Source organism: Melozone crissalis, unplaced genomic scaffold (assembly GCF_028551555.1).
Source record: "Melozone crissalis strain CALT ecotype California unplaced genomic scaffold, PUWL_Pcris_2 ptg000023l_1, whole genome shotgun sequence".
In the NCBI taxonomy this organism is placed as follows: Eukaryota; Metazoa; Chordata; class Aves; order Passeriformes; family Passerellidae; genus Melozone; species Melozone crissalis.
The window spans coordinates 36,846,291-36,860,077 of NW_026535801.1; the positions used below are offsets into that span (position 1 = coordinate 36,846,291).

At 39.5% G+C, this 13,787-nt stretch overlaps 1 protein-coding gene across 5 annotated transcripts in view; it reads right to left on the reverse strand.

The window, feature by feature from the left end:
* The window catches only part of LRP1B (LDL receptor related protein 1B), a 641,000-nt gene that overhangs the window by 467,346 nt on the left and 159,867 nt on the right, over positions 1-13,787 (reverse strand). For 4 of the 5 annotated variants that reach the window (XM_054278341.1, XM_054278340.1, XM_054278337.1 and 1 more), the window contains exon 2: positions 9,213-9,338. The exons of the other annotated variant lie outside the window; for it this stretch is intronic. In XM_054278341.1, coding sequence (XP_054134316.1) covers positions 9,213-9,338 — 126 coding nt within the window. The remainder of the gene's footprint in view (positions 1-9,212; positions 9,339-13,787) is intronic. 5 annotated transcript variants of the gene reach the window in all.

Consider the following 13,787-nt stretch of genomic DNA (forward strand, 5'->3'; position numbering starts at 1 on the left):
CACACTGTAACCTCACATCTCTTGCTCCCTCACTTGCCTAATGATCAGTTCCTGGCCCTTTTGGGGACATTTTTCTGCCCCAGTGTAACTCAGAGGTGCAGTTCTTTGATGCACAGGGCTCCTGTTGAGCTCAGACTCATCTCTCCTGTGAGAGCAGAGAGCACAGCCCCTGTCCCTGACAGACAGACAGACAGACACACTCAAACCATGCCTCACACTGAAACAAGGGTCTCACTTGTGGCCAGATGCTGTCAAGGAGTCAATTCTTAGAAAGAAAAACTAAAGCCATTAGGCTCAGCTTAACACCAGCACAACCTCAGCAAAGACAAATTGTGCCACCTCCTTCCATCTCTTTTCTCCCCATGGGCAATTCTTTATTTAGGTTTCTCTTTGGGGGTATAATTTATAGCTTAAGTATGAAACTAAAATTGTTTTTAAGTTTTTTAGCCCAAAACAAAGTCTTCCTCAAAGTGTTAATTACTTTTATAGGTTTTTCAAAAGATTGATCTTTTAATTTTCTTGTCTTTTGAGTATATATCACATTAGGTCTGCCTCTGTGTAGGAATTGCAATTTTAGCAAGCAATTAATCCATAAATGAGCTGTTGCAGAGTTTTAGGTATTGGGTATCACCCTTCAAAGGCTCTGTGCTGGCCTTGGATTACATCTCCATGTTTCCACAGAGCTCAAAAGAAGCTCATTTTGCCAGCAGCCATTTAATTGAATTTCCCATAAATCACTTTGGAAAATCATGCTCAGGATAATCAGGCGCAGGCAAAAAAAAGGAGGTAGTATTTCTAATAACTGTGTCACTGAGAAACACAATGACCTTTACATCCTTCAACACTGAACTTCTTGTTGCTTACTTAATTCCAAAGGAAAATACAGAGCTACAGAAATTACACTTATTTGATCCCGGACCTCTTGCCAGGGCTGCTGAGTTTCTGTGCAATAACAGGTCCAAGATTCCTCCACATGTGGTTCTCAACTTTGACACAGGGTAGAAAAGTTGTGGTTTTGACATCATCAACTCCCCAAATTCATAATTAAAGATTTTGAATATTCTTCACCATGTGCAAAGGCAAAATGAAATCTAATTTTATGCATTATGCTGCATTTTGTGTCCTCAGATGGTGACAAACTTGAGCACTTTGCTGAATGGAAGTAAATATCTTGTATAAGGTTATTCTCTTACTATGCACTGAAAGCATTTAAAAAACAAGGGAACTCTTCTTTCTTAAACATTTTGTGCACATAAAAATATTCTGCCATATATTTACAAGGCAAAAATCATTCCTAGCACACCAGAAATGAGCTCACCTTACCAAAACCATTTCACTACAGTAGGAGTTAATGTAACAGTTTATATTTGAAGGTATAAATAACTGTTTAAATATCTGCATATGTAACACACCAATGCAGAATGATGATAAAATTCAGTCTTCAACTATTTTAAAAGTAATTATATTTGGTTGGAACAATAATTATATTTGGGTGTTTGGACTATGTAAAGGACAATGTTAAAGAACTTTCAGACTGGAAACCAAAGTGAAATGAATACACAGAATAGAAAATAAAGTAGGAAGCAAAAAAACAAAAACAATAAAGCACAAAATGTGAATGAGCATTTTTAGTCTTTAAAATGCTTTAAAGAAAATTAGCAGAAGCAAGTAACTCTATTCCCTGCCAAATTCCAATGTATACCCAAGTGGAGCAGGACATTTGCAAAATAATTGCTAAAGAAAAATTGCTTTTTACTCAGAAAGCTGAAATTGTAGCCCCTTGCTTAATGAAGCTGCTGGGGGCCAAGCTGTTGCCAGCCCTTTAGAGCTCAGGCAGCAGAGCCTGACTCACCAGGAATGGGAATCTCTACATTTCTGACTCAAGTTGCACAGACTCACACCTTGCTCTTCCAAGACCCTTATGTTCAGTCTGGTGCAAATTTCAGTTCTCATGGTGTTACCTGACACTGTCTAATCCCAGCAAGTATTTAAAGTCACTCCTCCTGAAAAAAAAAAGTGAATTTATGCAGAGCAGGCAAATGTTGTATCTCAGTGATGGCACGATGTGCTCATGCCTCAGAAGTAGCATCAGAGCCCACTGGGAAATTATAAAAAGGAATTGCCTCTAAATGTTCTCTGGAGCCTCAACAGCTCTGCCTATATGCTGCCTGTGGCAGGAAGAAAATACATCAGAAGCATCAAAGTTATCCCCTGGCCCCAGGCAAGGGCTCCCAGCAGCCAAAGATGGGGAGCCCAGAGGGAAAAGGAGCGGAATCAGTGCAGAGAAAGGCAGGAACATCCTCCAGGAATGATCCCCCTCAGGATGACAGCTGGGCATCATCAAGAGCAGCCCCAAACACCCCGGTGGAACAGGCTGAGCTCCTCCACACTGATGGCAGAGCAGGGTTTGTCTCACTGGGGTGCTTTGGGCAACCTTCCCAAAGGGCTTGGACCACCCATCCTTTCCAGACTGTTTGCTCTAATACCCCATTAACTATCAGAACATCAGCAATCCCATTACATCAGCAAAACCACATTTCCTGGAAGGGCTGAGCTCTCTGGCTTTCCAAATGATGGAGTAAGGAGAAAATGAGGTCAAAAACTGAAGCCCAGGTCACAGGCACTGAGATGTTTTCCAGGGGCCAACAGCAAATTCCCTGATGGGATGAAGCCAGCAGCCCTGACAGGACATGTGCCAGTAAATAGGATGGCAAAGGCTCAGCCAGAATAAAAATGCCTTTATGAGTCTTTTCTTTACCAGTGTTCACCAAGAACAAGAAGAGCAAGCAGAGCCTCAGTGTTTTGTTTCAGGTCTGCAAAAATAGTATCAGGAAGGTTAATATTCCTTCAAAACATTCATCTTGTTCTGTCAGAAACACTTCTCACCAGCTAACATAAAAGCTGGCAATATTGTATTGCTGCATTAAGCATTTAACTTAATTTTATGTAAACTAGCAGCAGTTGGATAAAATTTGTTGACATTTGTCATTTTGCTGTGGTTCATTTTCTACAACAGCTTCACAAGTTCTGCACTACTGATAGGAAGAATCCTGATGCAGAGAAAAAAAGGGAGTACCCATTCATCATCTCAAATCAGATTAAATTAATATCTGGCCAGTTCAAATATCTTGCTGAAAAATAGGTGTAAAGAGGTATTTTATACAGCAGATTCCTTATTCCACAGTAACTACACAGATCAAAATTATAAAGAGTGAAAACACAAGACCACATTTTCCCCTCATGTCCAGCATTTTCTTCATTTACCTTCAGCAGCTTTATGGCAGTGCACCTTCAATGAATGCACATTATTTATTGAGCTGGGATTTTCCAGAGCTACTAAAGAGTGGATTGGGATCCCAGCTTCTATTGAATTTCAATGAATCTACTCATAAAAGAATTAGGAGCTTTAGGAAATTTTATCTTTATTGTTTCATACCACAAGAGCAACATTGCATCCAATTATCTTTTCCTTTACTGGTAAAAGAACTACAACAGAGGTACCCAATTAACAAATTTTAACTTCTGAAACTAGTCTCCCATAATTAGCATCCAGAGAATGAAAGACACACTTTTAGCAACCAAAGTGAGTCTCAAGCTTTTAAACAAGGCACTTCTAGGTTGCTACATTTCTTTTGCTCCTCCAACTTCAGTTTAATCATGATTATAGACACTGACATTCCCTAAAATCCCAGAGGAAGATAATTATCAGAAATACTTTCAACATGTTACAATAAGGGTACATCTACTCAAACTACCAGAGACAGGGACCATTCAAATTTGATGATTTATTAATGGCAACCAGAGTTGCTTCAATGCAGGGCCAGTCAGCCACAAATAAATTGTGTGGGTGGAAGGTATGCAAACAGTACTTGGATAACATTTAGGAAAGCTCAAATACCAGAGCAACAGTGTCAGGATCACAAACAAAGGGCAGCTGAGGACAACAGGAGAGACAGGAGTTGCAGTCTGGCTGTGAGGAGTGAAATGATTTCAGGATTTTGTTGCTGCTAAAATAAATGAGCATCAAGCACTTTTGGACATGGCAGTTCCTTTTAGAGGGCTGCTCTGTTAATGGGAGATCTGATATTGTAGGGTTTTATTCCCTCTGGGGTATTCATGGCATTCAAGCAGTATTTGGGGTCATAGATGGGGGAAGCTGTTCTGCCACAGATGGATATAAAAGGAGCTCAGGGGAACTTCATTCCAGACCTCAAGTGTCTCCTCACAGGGCAGCTGTCAGGTACTGTTATAGCATCTTTCTCTTCTCCATGGCTGAGAGACAGCAAACAGCCTTTGCTGGAGCTGCTGCACTCAGCATTACAATACCCAAACACAATCAGTGTGCTCAGCTTCAAAAAGAAGCTGTAGGAAATAAGCAACTTCTGTCCCTGCTCCTTTGTTTCACCTCGCCCTGGCAGAATGCGTTCTGACAGAGAGGGGTTGGTGAGCTCAGATTTGAAAACAACATGCAAGCCAGATGAGCTCTGAAGCTGCAAACACACAGAAAAAGCCTTAAGTACTAAATGGAAGGAGTAATTTGCCAGTGCACCTTTTAGATCTCAGCTCTGTTAGTAGGAGGCTGAGGAGAAAAGCAGATAATAGCACATCACATCAAATATTTGTCTGGTTTCAGAAACCACAGTATTCCTTGGACATGGCTTACTTAGGATGAATATGTTATTGAGAGGTACAATTGTGGAATACAAAACACACATAAAAACATGTTTTAAACTGGATCTTGAGGATACAAAAAATTAGTGAAGTTCTCTACTTATAGTTGCTGAGATGGGCAAATACTTACAGCTTAAGACCAACACTAGTGGCAAGAATGGTAAAATAAGCCAAAAAAATTCAATCAAAACACAAAAAATAAAACAAACAACCAAAAAAGCCTCAAAAACACCACTAAAACCATTCCCAAGAAAATGAGTACTGCATTGATGTTTATAAGTGGTAACTGCCTAGAGCACACAGTAGTGCAGTCAGTTAATAACAAATACAAATATACAAATTGTTGTCAATGTTATGTTTTTAAACTCTTTTTTTTTTTTAACAATGGATTTGAGTTTTGTAATTGTCCCACCAAAATCACATGTCAGGTGAGTCTGCAGCAGCCATTTTTATTTTTCCTTTTAACAGAGCCCTGCCTCTGAACATTTGCATCAACCTCCAGATTCACTATCTGCAAAGCCAAACTGTCTGGCCAGATTCTGGGCTGTCTGATAAAGTTCTATTGATTTCCAGTGAGCTTGCTGATTTAGCCTACTGAAGAACCCAGCATCATCTGATTAGGTTGAGCAAATTGATTTTTGAATCCTGACTATTTGCAAAAACGCCATGAACAACCGAGAGACCACCCAAGAAGGCATAAAAATGACTTGGTCAAGAGTTTTATTAATACATTTTATATTCTTCAAAAATCAATTTTCTCATGAACAACTCTGGGACAGAAAAGCAACAGAATTTGTTCACTAAATTATTCATTATCAATTACTGAGGTACCTTGGTACTGTAAAAAACAGCATCTTCAGAGAGCAGAAAGAACTACAGCTGCTAAGAAATGGACTGGAGCACAAGTGTAGGTGCTGTAGGAGCTCACTTGTGATTTTTCCAAGCTGTTTGTGAGGCCATTCAGAGGAAGGTGGGAAGTAGAAGGGGAACAGACTGGTGCTGGAAGCTTTCTGCTGCCTGAGAAGAACACAGAGGCAGAGCCAGGACTCCTCCAGCACATCCCTGACAGCTCAAAGAAATTGTATTTGCACAGAGCCCTGCCCAAGCTTTTGCCAACAAACACTGAATTTAGCAACAAATAAGGATGCCACCATTTCCCCCTTTTCTGTCCCATCCCAGATCTCCTTACAAACACTAATAACCTACTTTACTGTAGGATTTCAGGTGGGTTCCTGAGACAATTAGTGGATACAGGCATATCATGTGTTTTCACATGATATTTTCAGTTTCCATTGCAAAACTTGGTTAAAACACCACCAGGAGATTTCTCACAAAGATATTTAAGTTCCTGGATGTTTTCTGTAAATAGATGCTTGAGTGATGAGACTAATAAGGCTTCTCATATTCTCACCATGGGAAAAGCTGCAACTTGAGACTTTCTCTCCTTTTCTACACTTTGAAATCCCCACAGGAGAGAAGTTAAGAACTTCCACTTGCAGAAAAAGCTTTGATCAATGCTTGCACATTATTAGAACCCAGAAAACCCTATTACTAGGCACAAACCCACAGAAAATCAATCAAAATCCATTTGTTTACGGCTATGGGAACAACTAGCAATATCTGTCAGGCTACACCAAATAATTCATCATATGCAAGTCAAAAAAGAGCTGACAAATCCATCTAAAACAAACAGACACATGGCATTTTGCACAAAAACTGAATGTGCTGTGTCCCTGGCATTAGCACCAGGGATCAAATATAACCTAAGAATGTTTTTAATGTAATTTGTAAGTTTCTACAGACACTGTGGTGCAAAGCATCAGCAGGAAAAATCAGGAGCGTTATATTATTTTTAATTAGAAACAATTTACCTGATGAAGCCAGATTAGGCACATATGTTTCAACAATTTGACAGAAGATTGTGCTGACTAAAAAATACAGGACCATCCAGTGCAAATCAAAATTGTGAGCAATTATGTAAGAGAGTTTCACTCAATGCCCCAGAGCTGTCACTTGGTGCTCACTCAGTCCTGGGCTGAGTTGCACTGGGAGGCTGAGGGAGGGCAGCACACCTGAGGCAATTATTGTCTCACACACTCACCTGTGGCCCAGGCACCTCATCACCCAGCAGCTCCTCAGCAAAGGGCCATGGAAGGTGCAAAAGAATAAAGAATAAAGGAATAAACCTTCTTTCTCTATAACCAGAAAGGCCACAGTGCTGACTCCTGCCTTTGGCTGAGGACAGCATCTGACATAAAGTGTTCACATTTGCAAAGGGAAAGGAGTTTCCAAGAGGACCATGATTTTAGGAAAAGTGTAGACTCTCTTTCCCACTCCCTCCTCTTTTCTTCCAGCCATCAATAAACTCCAATTGCCACGTTTTTAATATGCCACAATTTTCAATGCAAAAGAATAAAGATTCAAACACCTTCCTCCTCTATAACCAGAAAGGCCACAGTGCTGACTCCTGCCTTTGGCTTAGCACAGCCTAAGGAAAGCATCTGACATAAACTGCTCACATTTGCAAAGGGAAAGGAGTTTCCAAGAGGACCATGATTTTAGGAAAAGTGTAGACTCTCTTTCCCACTCCCTCCTCTTTCCTTCCAGCCATCAATAAACTCCAAATGCCATTTTTTCAATATGCCACAATTTTAAATGGAATTGCTGAACACAGGTCTTACAAAACATACAAAGATCTCAAGAGGAAAATACCTGGGCATGCAGCAAGCTGTTGGATTTGTAACTACATGGTGAATATCAGGAGGCAAGTTGAAAACTCTGTGTGTGACCCTTTGCGTGCTCCTACCTCAATAATCATTACTAGAAAAACTTCTACCTGCACATATCAACACTGAGCTTGGAAACACATCAGAGAAGGGGACAATCAGCAGTGCAGTAACAAATTCCCAGCTGTACCCAACCCTTCCCACTGCAGGATGGTGTGGCTGAGCATCCCACAGTGTGTGTGTGGAGGGTGGTTAATCAGAGCACCTTCACCACAGCCCCTGAGGCAATTTTGTGATCAGTAGCAGAGAACAAGCTCTGGAGCAGGAAGGCTGCAATCAGCACTGCACTGTTTGCCCAGACAGAAATGGCTCCCAGACATCTTGAGCTTCTGTCCCTCATTTCAAAGATTAGACTCCTAAATACTGTCTGATGTTTGATATTTTCTTTTCTTTGAGCAGCAAACCCCATTTCCAGCCTTCCTGATTGTCAGTATTGCTTTGATACAGAATACATGGTTCTTCTCTTACATTAAGTGATTATCCTGGGGATAAAATCAGGAAATTCCCTCATTTTCCTCAGAACACAGGAAACAAGGGAACATTAAGATTTAATAACACCTCATCAGTAGTCTACAAGGCTGATAAGAAAAAAGTCTGTAAGGTTGTTACTCTGGTGTTCAAAAGCTCTTAGCCACATTAAAAACCAAAAAAAACCCAAAAAGGTCTTCACTATAATTAAATATGTTTTATTAAAGCTTTCCATCATCTTCCTTTCTTTGTTTATTTTCCCCCTCACAGCTCTCACATCGTCTTTCATTTTTCCCTTTGATGTTTGTATGCTTTTCATATTTGTATTGAAAATACTTTGCACTCTTCTCTTCCAACCCCAGCTCCCCCTAAATGTACTTAGAGGAGCACATTTTCCTGTGCCTGGCTCTGCCTGTCCCTGTCAACCCATGGGCAGCCCGGGGAGAGCAGAGGGCACACATGCTCCAGTGGCACAAGAAAATAATACCTTACATCCCATCCATTGCTAAGAATGGAACCTGCTCCCCTCAACCTGCTGTTCCCCAACAAGAACATTCACACAGGATTGATAAAGCAAAATGGAATCTGCCCTGCCATTGAATAGTCAGTGTGGACTGAAAAGGCTTCAGTTTGTGAAAAATGCATGTATTTTATGATTGGCTTTTGGCAAATATTAAAATGAATATTACATGTGTTAGAAAGTAATGCTGTATTCATTGTCTTAAGTACTGTGTTAAATATAGTTTTAGGTTATAAAAAATGTTAAAATAGAAACCATGCTATGTAGGATACTTTTTTTAAAGAAAGGACTTGCAGTGACATAGCAGCCACAGGACACCTAAATCTTTCAGAGAAAAAGAATTTCTTGCCCTCTTATCAGAAGAAAGGAACTTCTTCCTGCCTCGAAGGCGCTGTCAGGATTCAGAGGAAGAAGTTGAGGATGACCAGACAGAATCCTGTGTTTGAATGGAATTTATGCATCATGTGTGACGTGTATGAATATGCAACAGGCTGTTGTTTTTAAGGGTTAATCCTCTGTTAATGTGTGCCTTTTTCAGGCTTGTGCTGCCCAGAAAAAGGTACCCATCATCTGTAACTCTTTGTCTCTATTGTCTCATATTGTCCTAATTCAATTTGTCCAAATTATTATTACTCTAATTGCATTACTATTTTTACAACCATTTCATTACTATCAAACTTTTAAAATTTTAAAAACAAGTGATCGGCGTTTTTCACAAGTTTAAAGGGAGATGAAAGCAAAGAGCAGCTCCTCTCAGCTTTACTTACAGGTGTCTGAGGACTCATCAGAATCATCAGGACAGTCGGGCTCCCCGTCACACAGCCAGTGCCAGGACACACAAGTGACACCATCGTGGCACAGGAACTCCCCTACGTCACACAAGGGAGGCTCTTCTGGAAATGAGAATGGGTCAGAGTGAAATGGTTAAAGGTGAAGGGGAAAAATAAAATAAAATGGCACAATGAAAATCAAAAGTGAAAATGAAAGGATGCAAAAAAGCAAAAATCAAAGCAAATGATAGGAATGATATGAAGTAATAATTCAGTGGTATCTGATACCCTCACTCAGGGAGCTCTAAGATCCAGCTGAGGGTTCAGTGGGAGCTGCCCATCACCCTTCCCGCTTGACAGGAACAACATCACCATGAACTACTCGTATGGAATACAATTTTAAGAAAATCTGCCTTTTTCTATATATTTCACCATGAAGAAAATTTGCCCACTAGATGGAAACCAACAAGCTTTAATGGCACGTCACCAGCAGGGAGGTTCCCAGCTCACCTCTCCTGCCACAAAAAATATTTTTAAATTGTTTCAAGTAATCAAATTTTCAAAGATGTGTTTTTGCAAGTAGTCAAAGTTCTGCTTAAATAAACATACCTATTTTCAACTATTTCCTTTTAATGACAAAAGCCTTCCTCCATTTTATATTAAAAAAATATTTTATAGTTCAGGTGACAAATTAGCAAACAAAGAATTTAAAGTCAACACTGGGGCACCTTGAAAACAATGGCTTTTAAAAGAGGGCAATTCTGGAAATTTGGCACACCCACACTATCTCCTGCATTCAACCACCACAGGCTGATGTCCTTGAGATCTGGAGTTAATTAACTCAAGACTATTCCATCATTATTCAATGCAAAACTATTCTAATATTAATTAAAGCTCACAAAACCTCTGTGCAATATATTATATTCATTTTATCAATATATAAATTACAGTAGTGTCTTCCACAAGGTTACATTGCAGATTGCTGGGAAAAGGTTTCCTCATTATTCTTACACTGGCACAAGAGAGAAATAACTTCACTGGAGTCAATACTGCCACAAAGACATAAAACCAAGAATAAAGGAGGAGACAAAACCCAATCCACTCATAGATCTCCCCATTGGCATTGTTCCTCCAAAAGCCATGGGATGTGTTATCTCTAAAGGAAAAAACAACAAGAATCCTGCATTAAAATAAAAATTTAATAATTTCCTGTGGGCAGGTCTCATTTCTGAGGTCAGGTTCTCAACTACTGATGCCACTCAATTTTACAACAAGCCAAATTTGCAACTACTATGGAGATATATTTCCTATTTCTTAAAATAACTATAGCACAACTACTTTTAAGCCTGCAAGAACGAAAGGATTTTTGCTATATCTTAATTCCTTCCCCTCAACAGCAAAAATGAGCAACTGGATAATTAAGAGTGGAAGTTTACATGGAGTGGTTTTGCTTAAAGCTTTCAGGGAGATGATTAAAGGCCCTGCTTTGATAGCACATCTTTAAAAACCATCCTGGAAGTCAGAAAGAGGGAGAGAGTTTGGCAAGTTTTAGCATTTCAAAGATGCAGAGTAGTGTGAGAAACACACAGAAGAACTCTGTAATATTTGGTTTTAGAGTATTCTTGAAACCCATCATGCATTTCTGCTTTTACTACAGGATGAACTGTTATTTTCTGTGTATTGCACATCTGCTTCTAACAGACCTGGAAATACTAAAACTAGCATTGCCAAACATGTCCACTTATTTATTCAGCTCTGGAATGATTATTCCTCAGAGCAAAAAATAGCTGAAAATTCTTTTATTATTAAGAGTAACAAATTTATTTATTTATTTAGAGAGGTTTCTGAACTGACAGCTAAGTGAAAAATATTACTGAATAAACACAGAAATGTAAAGTTGTGAAAACACTTCTACAGTCAAGGTCACACAAGTGAACCTCCCCAAATAACTCAATTTACAGCACCTATAGAATGGAAATCTTGTCTGAAACAAAACGTGGCAGGGTGATTATCCCTTCCTCAGTGCAACTGCTTCTTTCCAATCTGCAGATGGTCACACATGTCTACACAAAAAAAATCTTGCATTTCCTCCTCTTTTGGGCAAAGTTTATTAAAATAGCCAAAGTAACAGGAGATAAAGAAGTTCTAAAAAGCAATTTCACATTGAGCTCAGAGCTGAATGTTTGTACTTGAAAAAAGGCTTGTTTTCTACCTTTTCTTTAGAATGGAAAAATTAAGCTATTTCCATACTATTAAATTCTTGCTTTCCATTTTATGCAACAATACAGAAATTATGGAGATCTGAGCTTTTTATATTCTCTACCTTGAGAAAAACTTAGCAGAGTGAAAAAAACACCAACGTATAAAACACTTTAAAAAATAGATTTTGTTTGGAATAAAGCAGTTTAATATTACCTCAGGGTTTTATTGGCTCTGAAAGTGCTTTCTCAAATGATTTTGTTTTGCATAGCCACGGAATTATTTTTATTTTCAGCTGTTTTCTTTACAGAATGAATTTGACCAGTTAATTACAAACATGCACCAATTAGTGGGCTTTAAAAAAAAAATAAAACAAAAAATCACAACAACCTTCTTGCTGAAAAATAGTCATCTATGATGGCCCAGAAGTAAAACAGTTCTTTTCAGTGACATCTTTTTCTTTCTGTAATAGGTGAGCTGTGCAGGAAAGCTCCCAGCGGATGGGAAAATTCACGTTTTTAACATCCCAGTTGTCTGAGATGCAGAGCAGATGGTGAGAAATCATCCCTCTATGGGTAAATGAAAGCCTTGCCTCCCCAAGGATGCTACTCCTGTGCTCCCATCCTATGCTGCAAACACCTGGCAGTGCCTCTTAGAAACAAAGTTTTAAAAAAGAAATAGAAAACCTGGTGTCTTTGTTTAAAGTCAATGCTGCCACAGCCAAAAACACGGAGATTTTGTTTTTTAAAGATGAATATTTTTTAAAGAAGACAAAGCTCAAAATCGAAATTAGGAAAGCAACTAGGATGACATTGTATGAAATTACATCGAACTTGGAAAACCAAAATTCCATTATGATGATAAAAAATAAGAGAAAAAAGGGAAACAAACCAACCAGCACACAAGGCAGTGGGTGATGTCTGCCTGGACCAGGAATGCTCCTGGATTAAAAAGGCATTTGCCTCTCTAAACTTGCATTCAGCTCCTAAATAAATAGGGATGAAGATCACTGCCTGTGGTCACTGTTTAGGGTCAAAGGGATCTGATCCTTCCTATTTGAGGGAATGCAATGAAGAAAAGCAGGTCCAACAGGGCTCCTGAGCAGAACTAAATGGGAGATAACATTTATACAATTGAGGGCTCTCCAGCTCTGTCACCAGACTGGAAACAATTTGCCGTGAATGTAATTAAGAACTGCCTTGGCCAAGGAACCAGGTGCCCAGAGAAGCTGCAGAATTCCAGAATTGTGTTTCCCATTTCCAGCAGTCCCTGTTTGGGCACTCTGGGGCTCTGCCAGGTTCCTGCTGTGGCCCTGGTGACCCCCAGCCCTTCCATGGGACGTGCTTGGTGCTCTGCCTTCCGAGCGCTTCCGGCTCCATCTGCCAAGAGCACCTGAGAGAGCCCAAAAAAACACAAACCTCCCATATGGCAATGCTCTTCAAAGAGCAAAACTCAGCCTAATAAAGTCTTGATCTGCTAGAGCAGGGAGCCTGCTCATTAGGCTTTCACTAAATATTCAGAAAAACCACATGTGCGCGCTAACCCGAAAAGCACATTCCTGGAGAAGCTTTTGAAGGATGTGATACAGGCACGATGGGAATGAATGCTCAAGGATTAGAGATCATCAGAACATCATATTTAAAAGCTTTTATAGCAACAGCTTAAGATCAGTGTGAAGTAAGAATGCCTCACTAATTGATTTCATTCAATTTTGCACTTTAAAATATTTTCACTGTGTTTCAAGTGAAATGAACAAACAAAGCTGAAATTTTCAATTCCCTCTCCGTTTTCAAGGAAGATGACAAGAAAATATGCACATAGACTAGGGGGATGTGTGTGAGCGTGCTTTCTTTTTCCATTTGAGAATGGTTAGATCAAGGAATGAACCATGAAACCCATGAATAAAAATGACAAACTGATAGACCTCAGCTGGTTTGTCTCTGAGCTGCATACCCAGAAAAAACTCATAGGAGAGAAAAGGAATTTCCTACCAAAATACCTTTTTTTTTTCCCCAGAAGCAAAAGAGCAGGAATTGTAAGAAAGAGCAGAAAGGCCAAAAGGAGTGGTCAGAAAGCTGCAATCCAGCTGTAATTTCCATTGGGATCTACTGGCATCACCTGTCTGTAAGACCAGGAATTCTGGCAATGATAACAAACCCATCCTGCCATGTTTCAGGGATGTTACAAAACCAAAAACTTCCACTTTTAAGTTCTTAATTAGTTTTGCTTTGATTTTAATTAAGTTATCTTCATTGCAAGAGTTTAAGAGCTCACAACTATTTTTTTCCGCCCCTCTCAAAAGCATGTTTTCCATTTGGGATTTTCTTTGATCTCTCACTGAAACATGGGAGGGTTTCCATATTAATTTCAGCA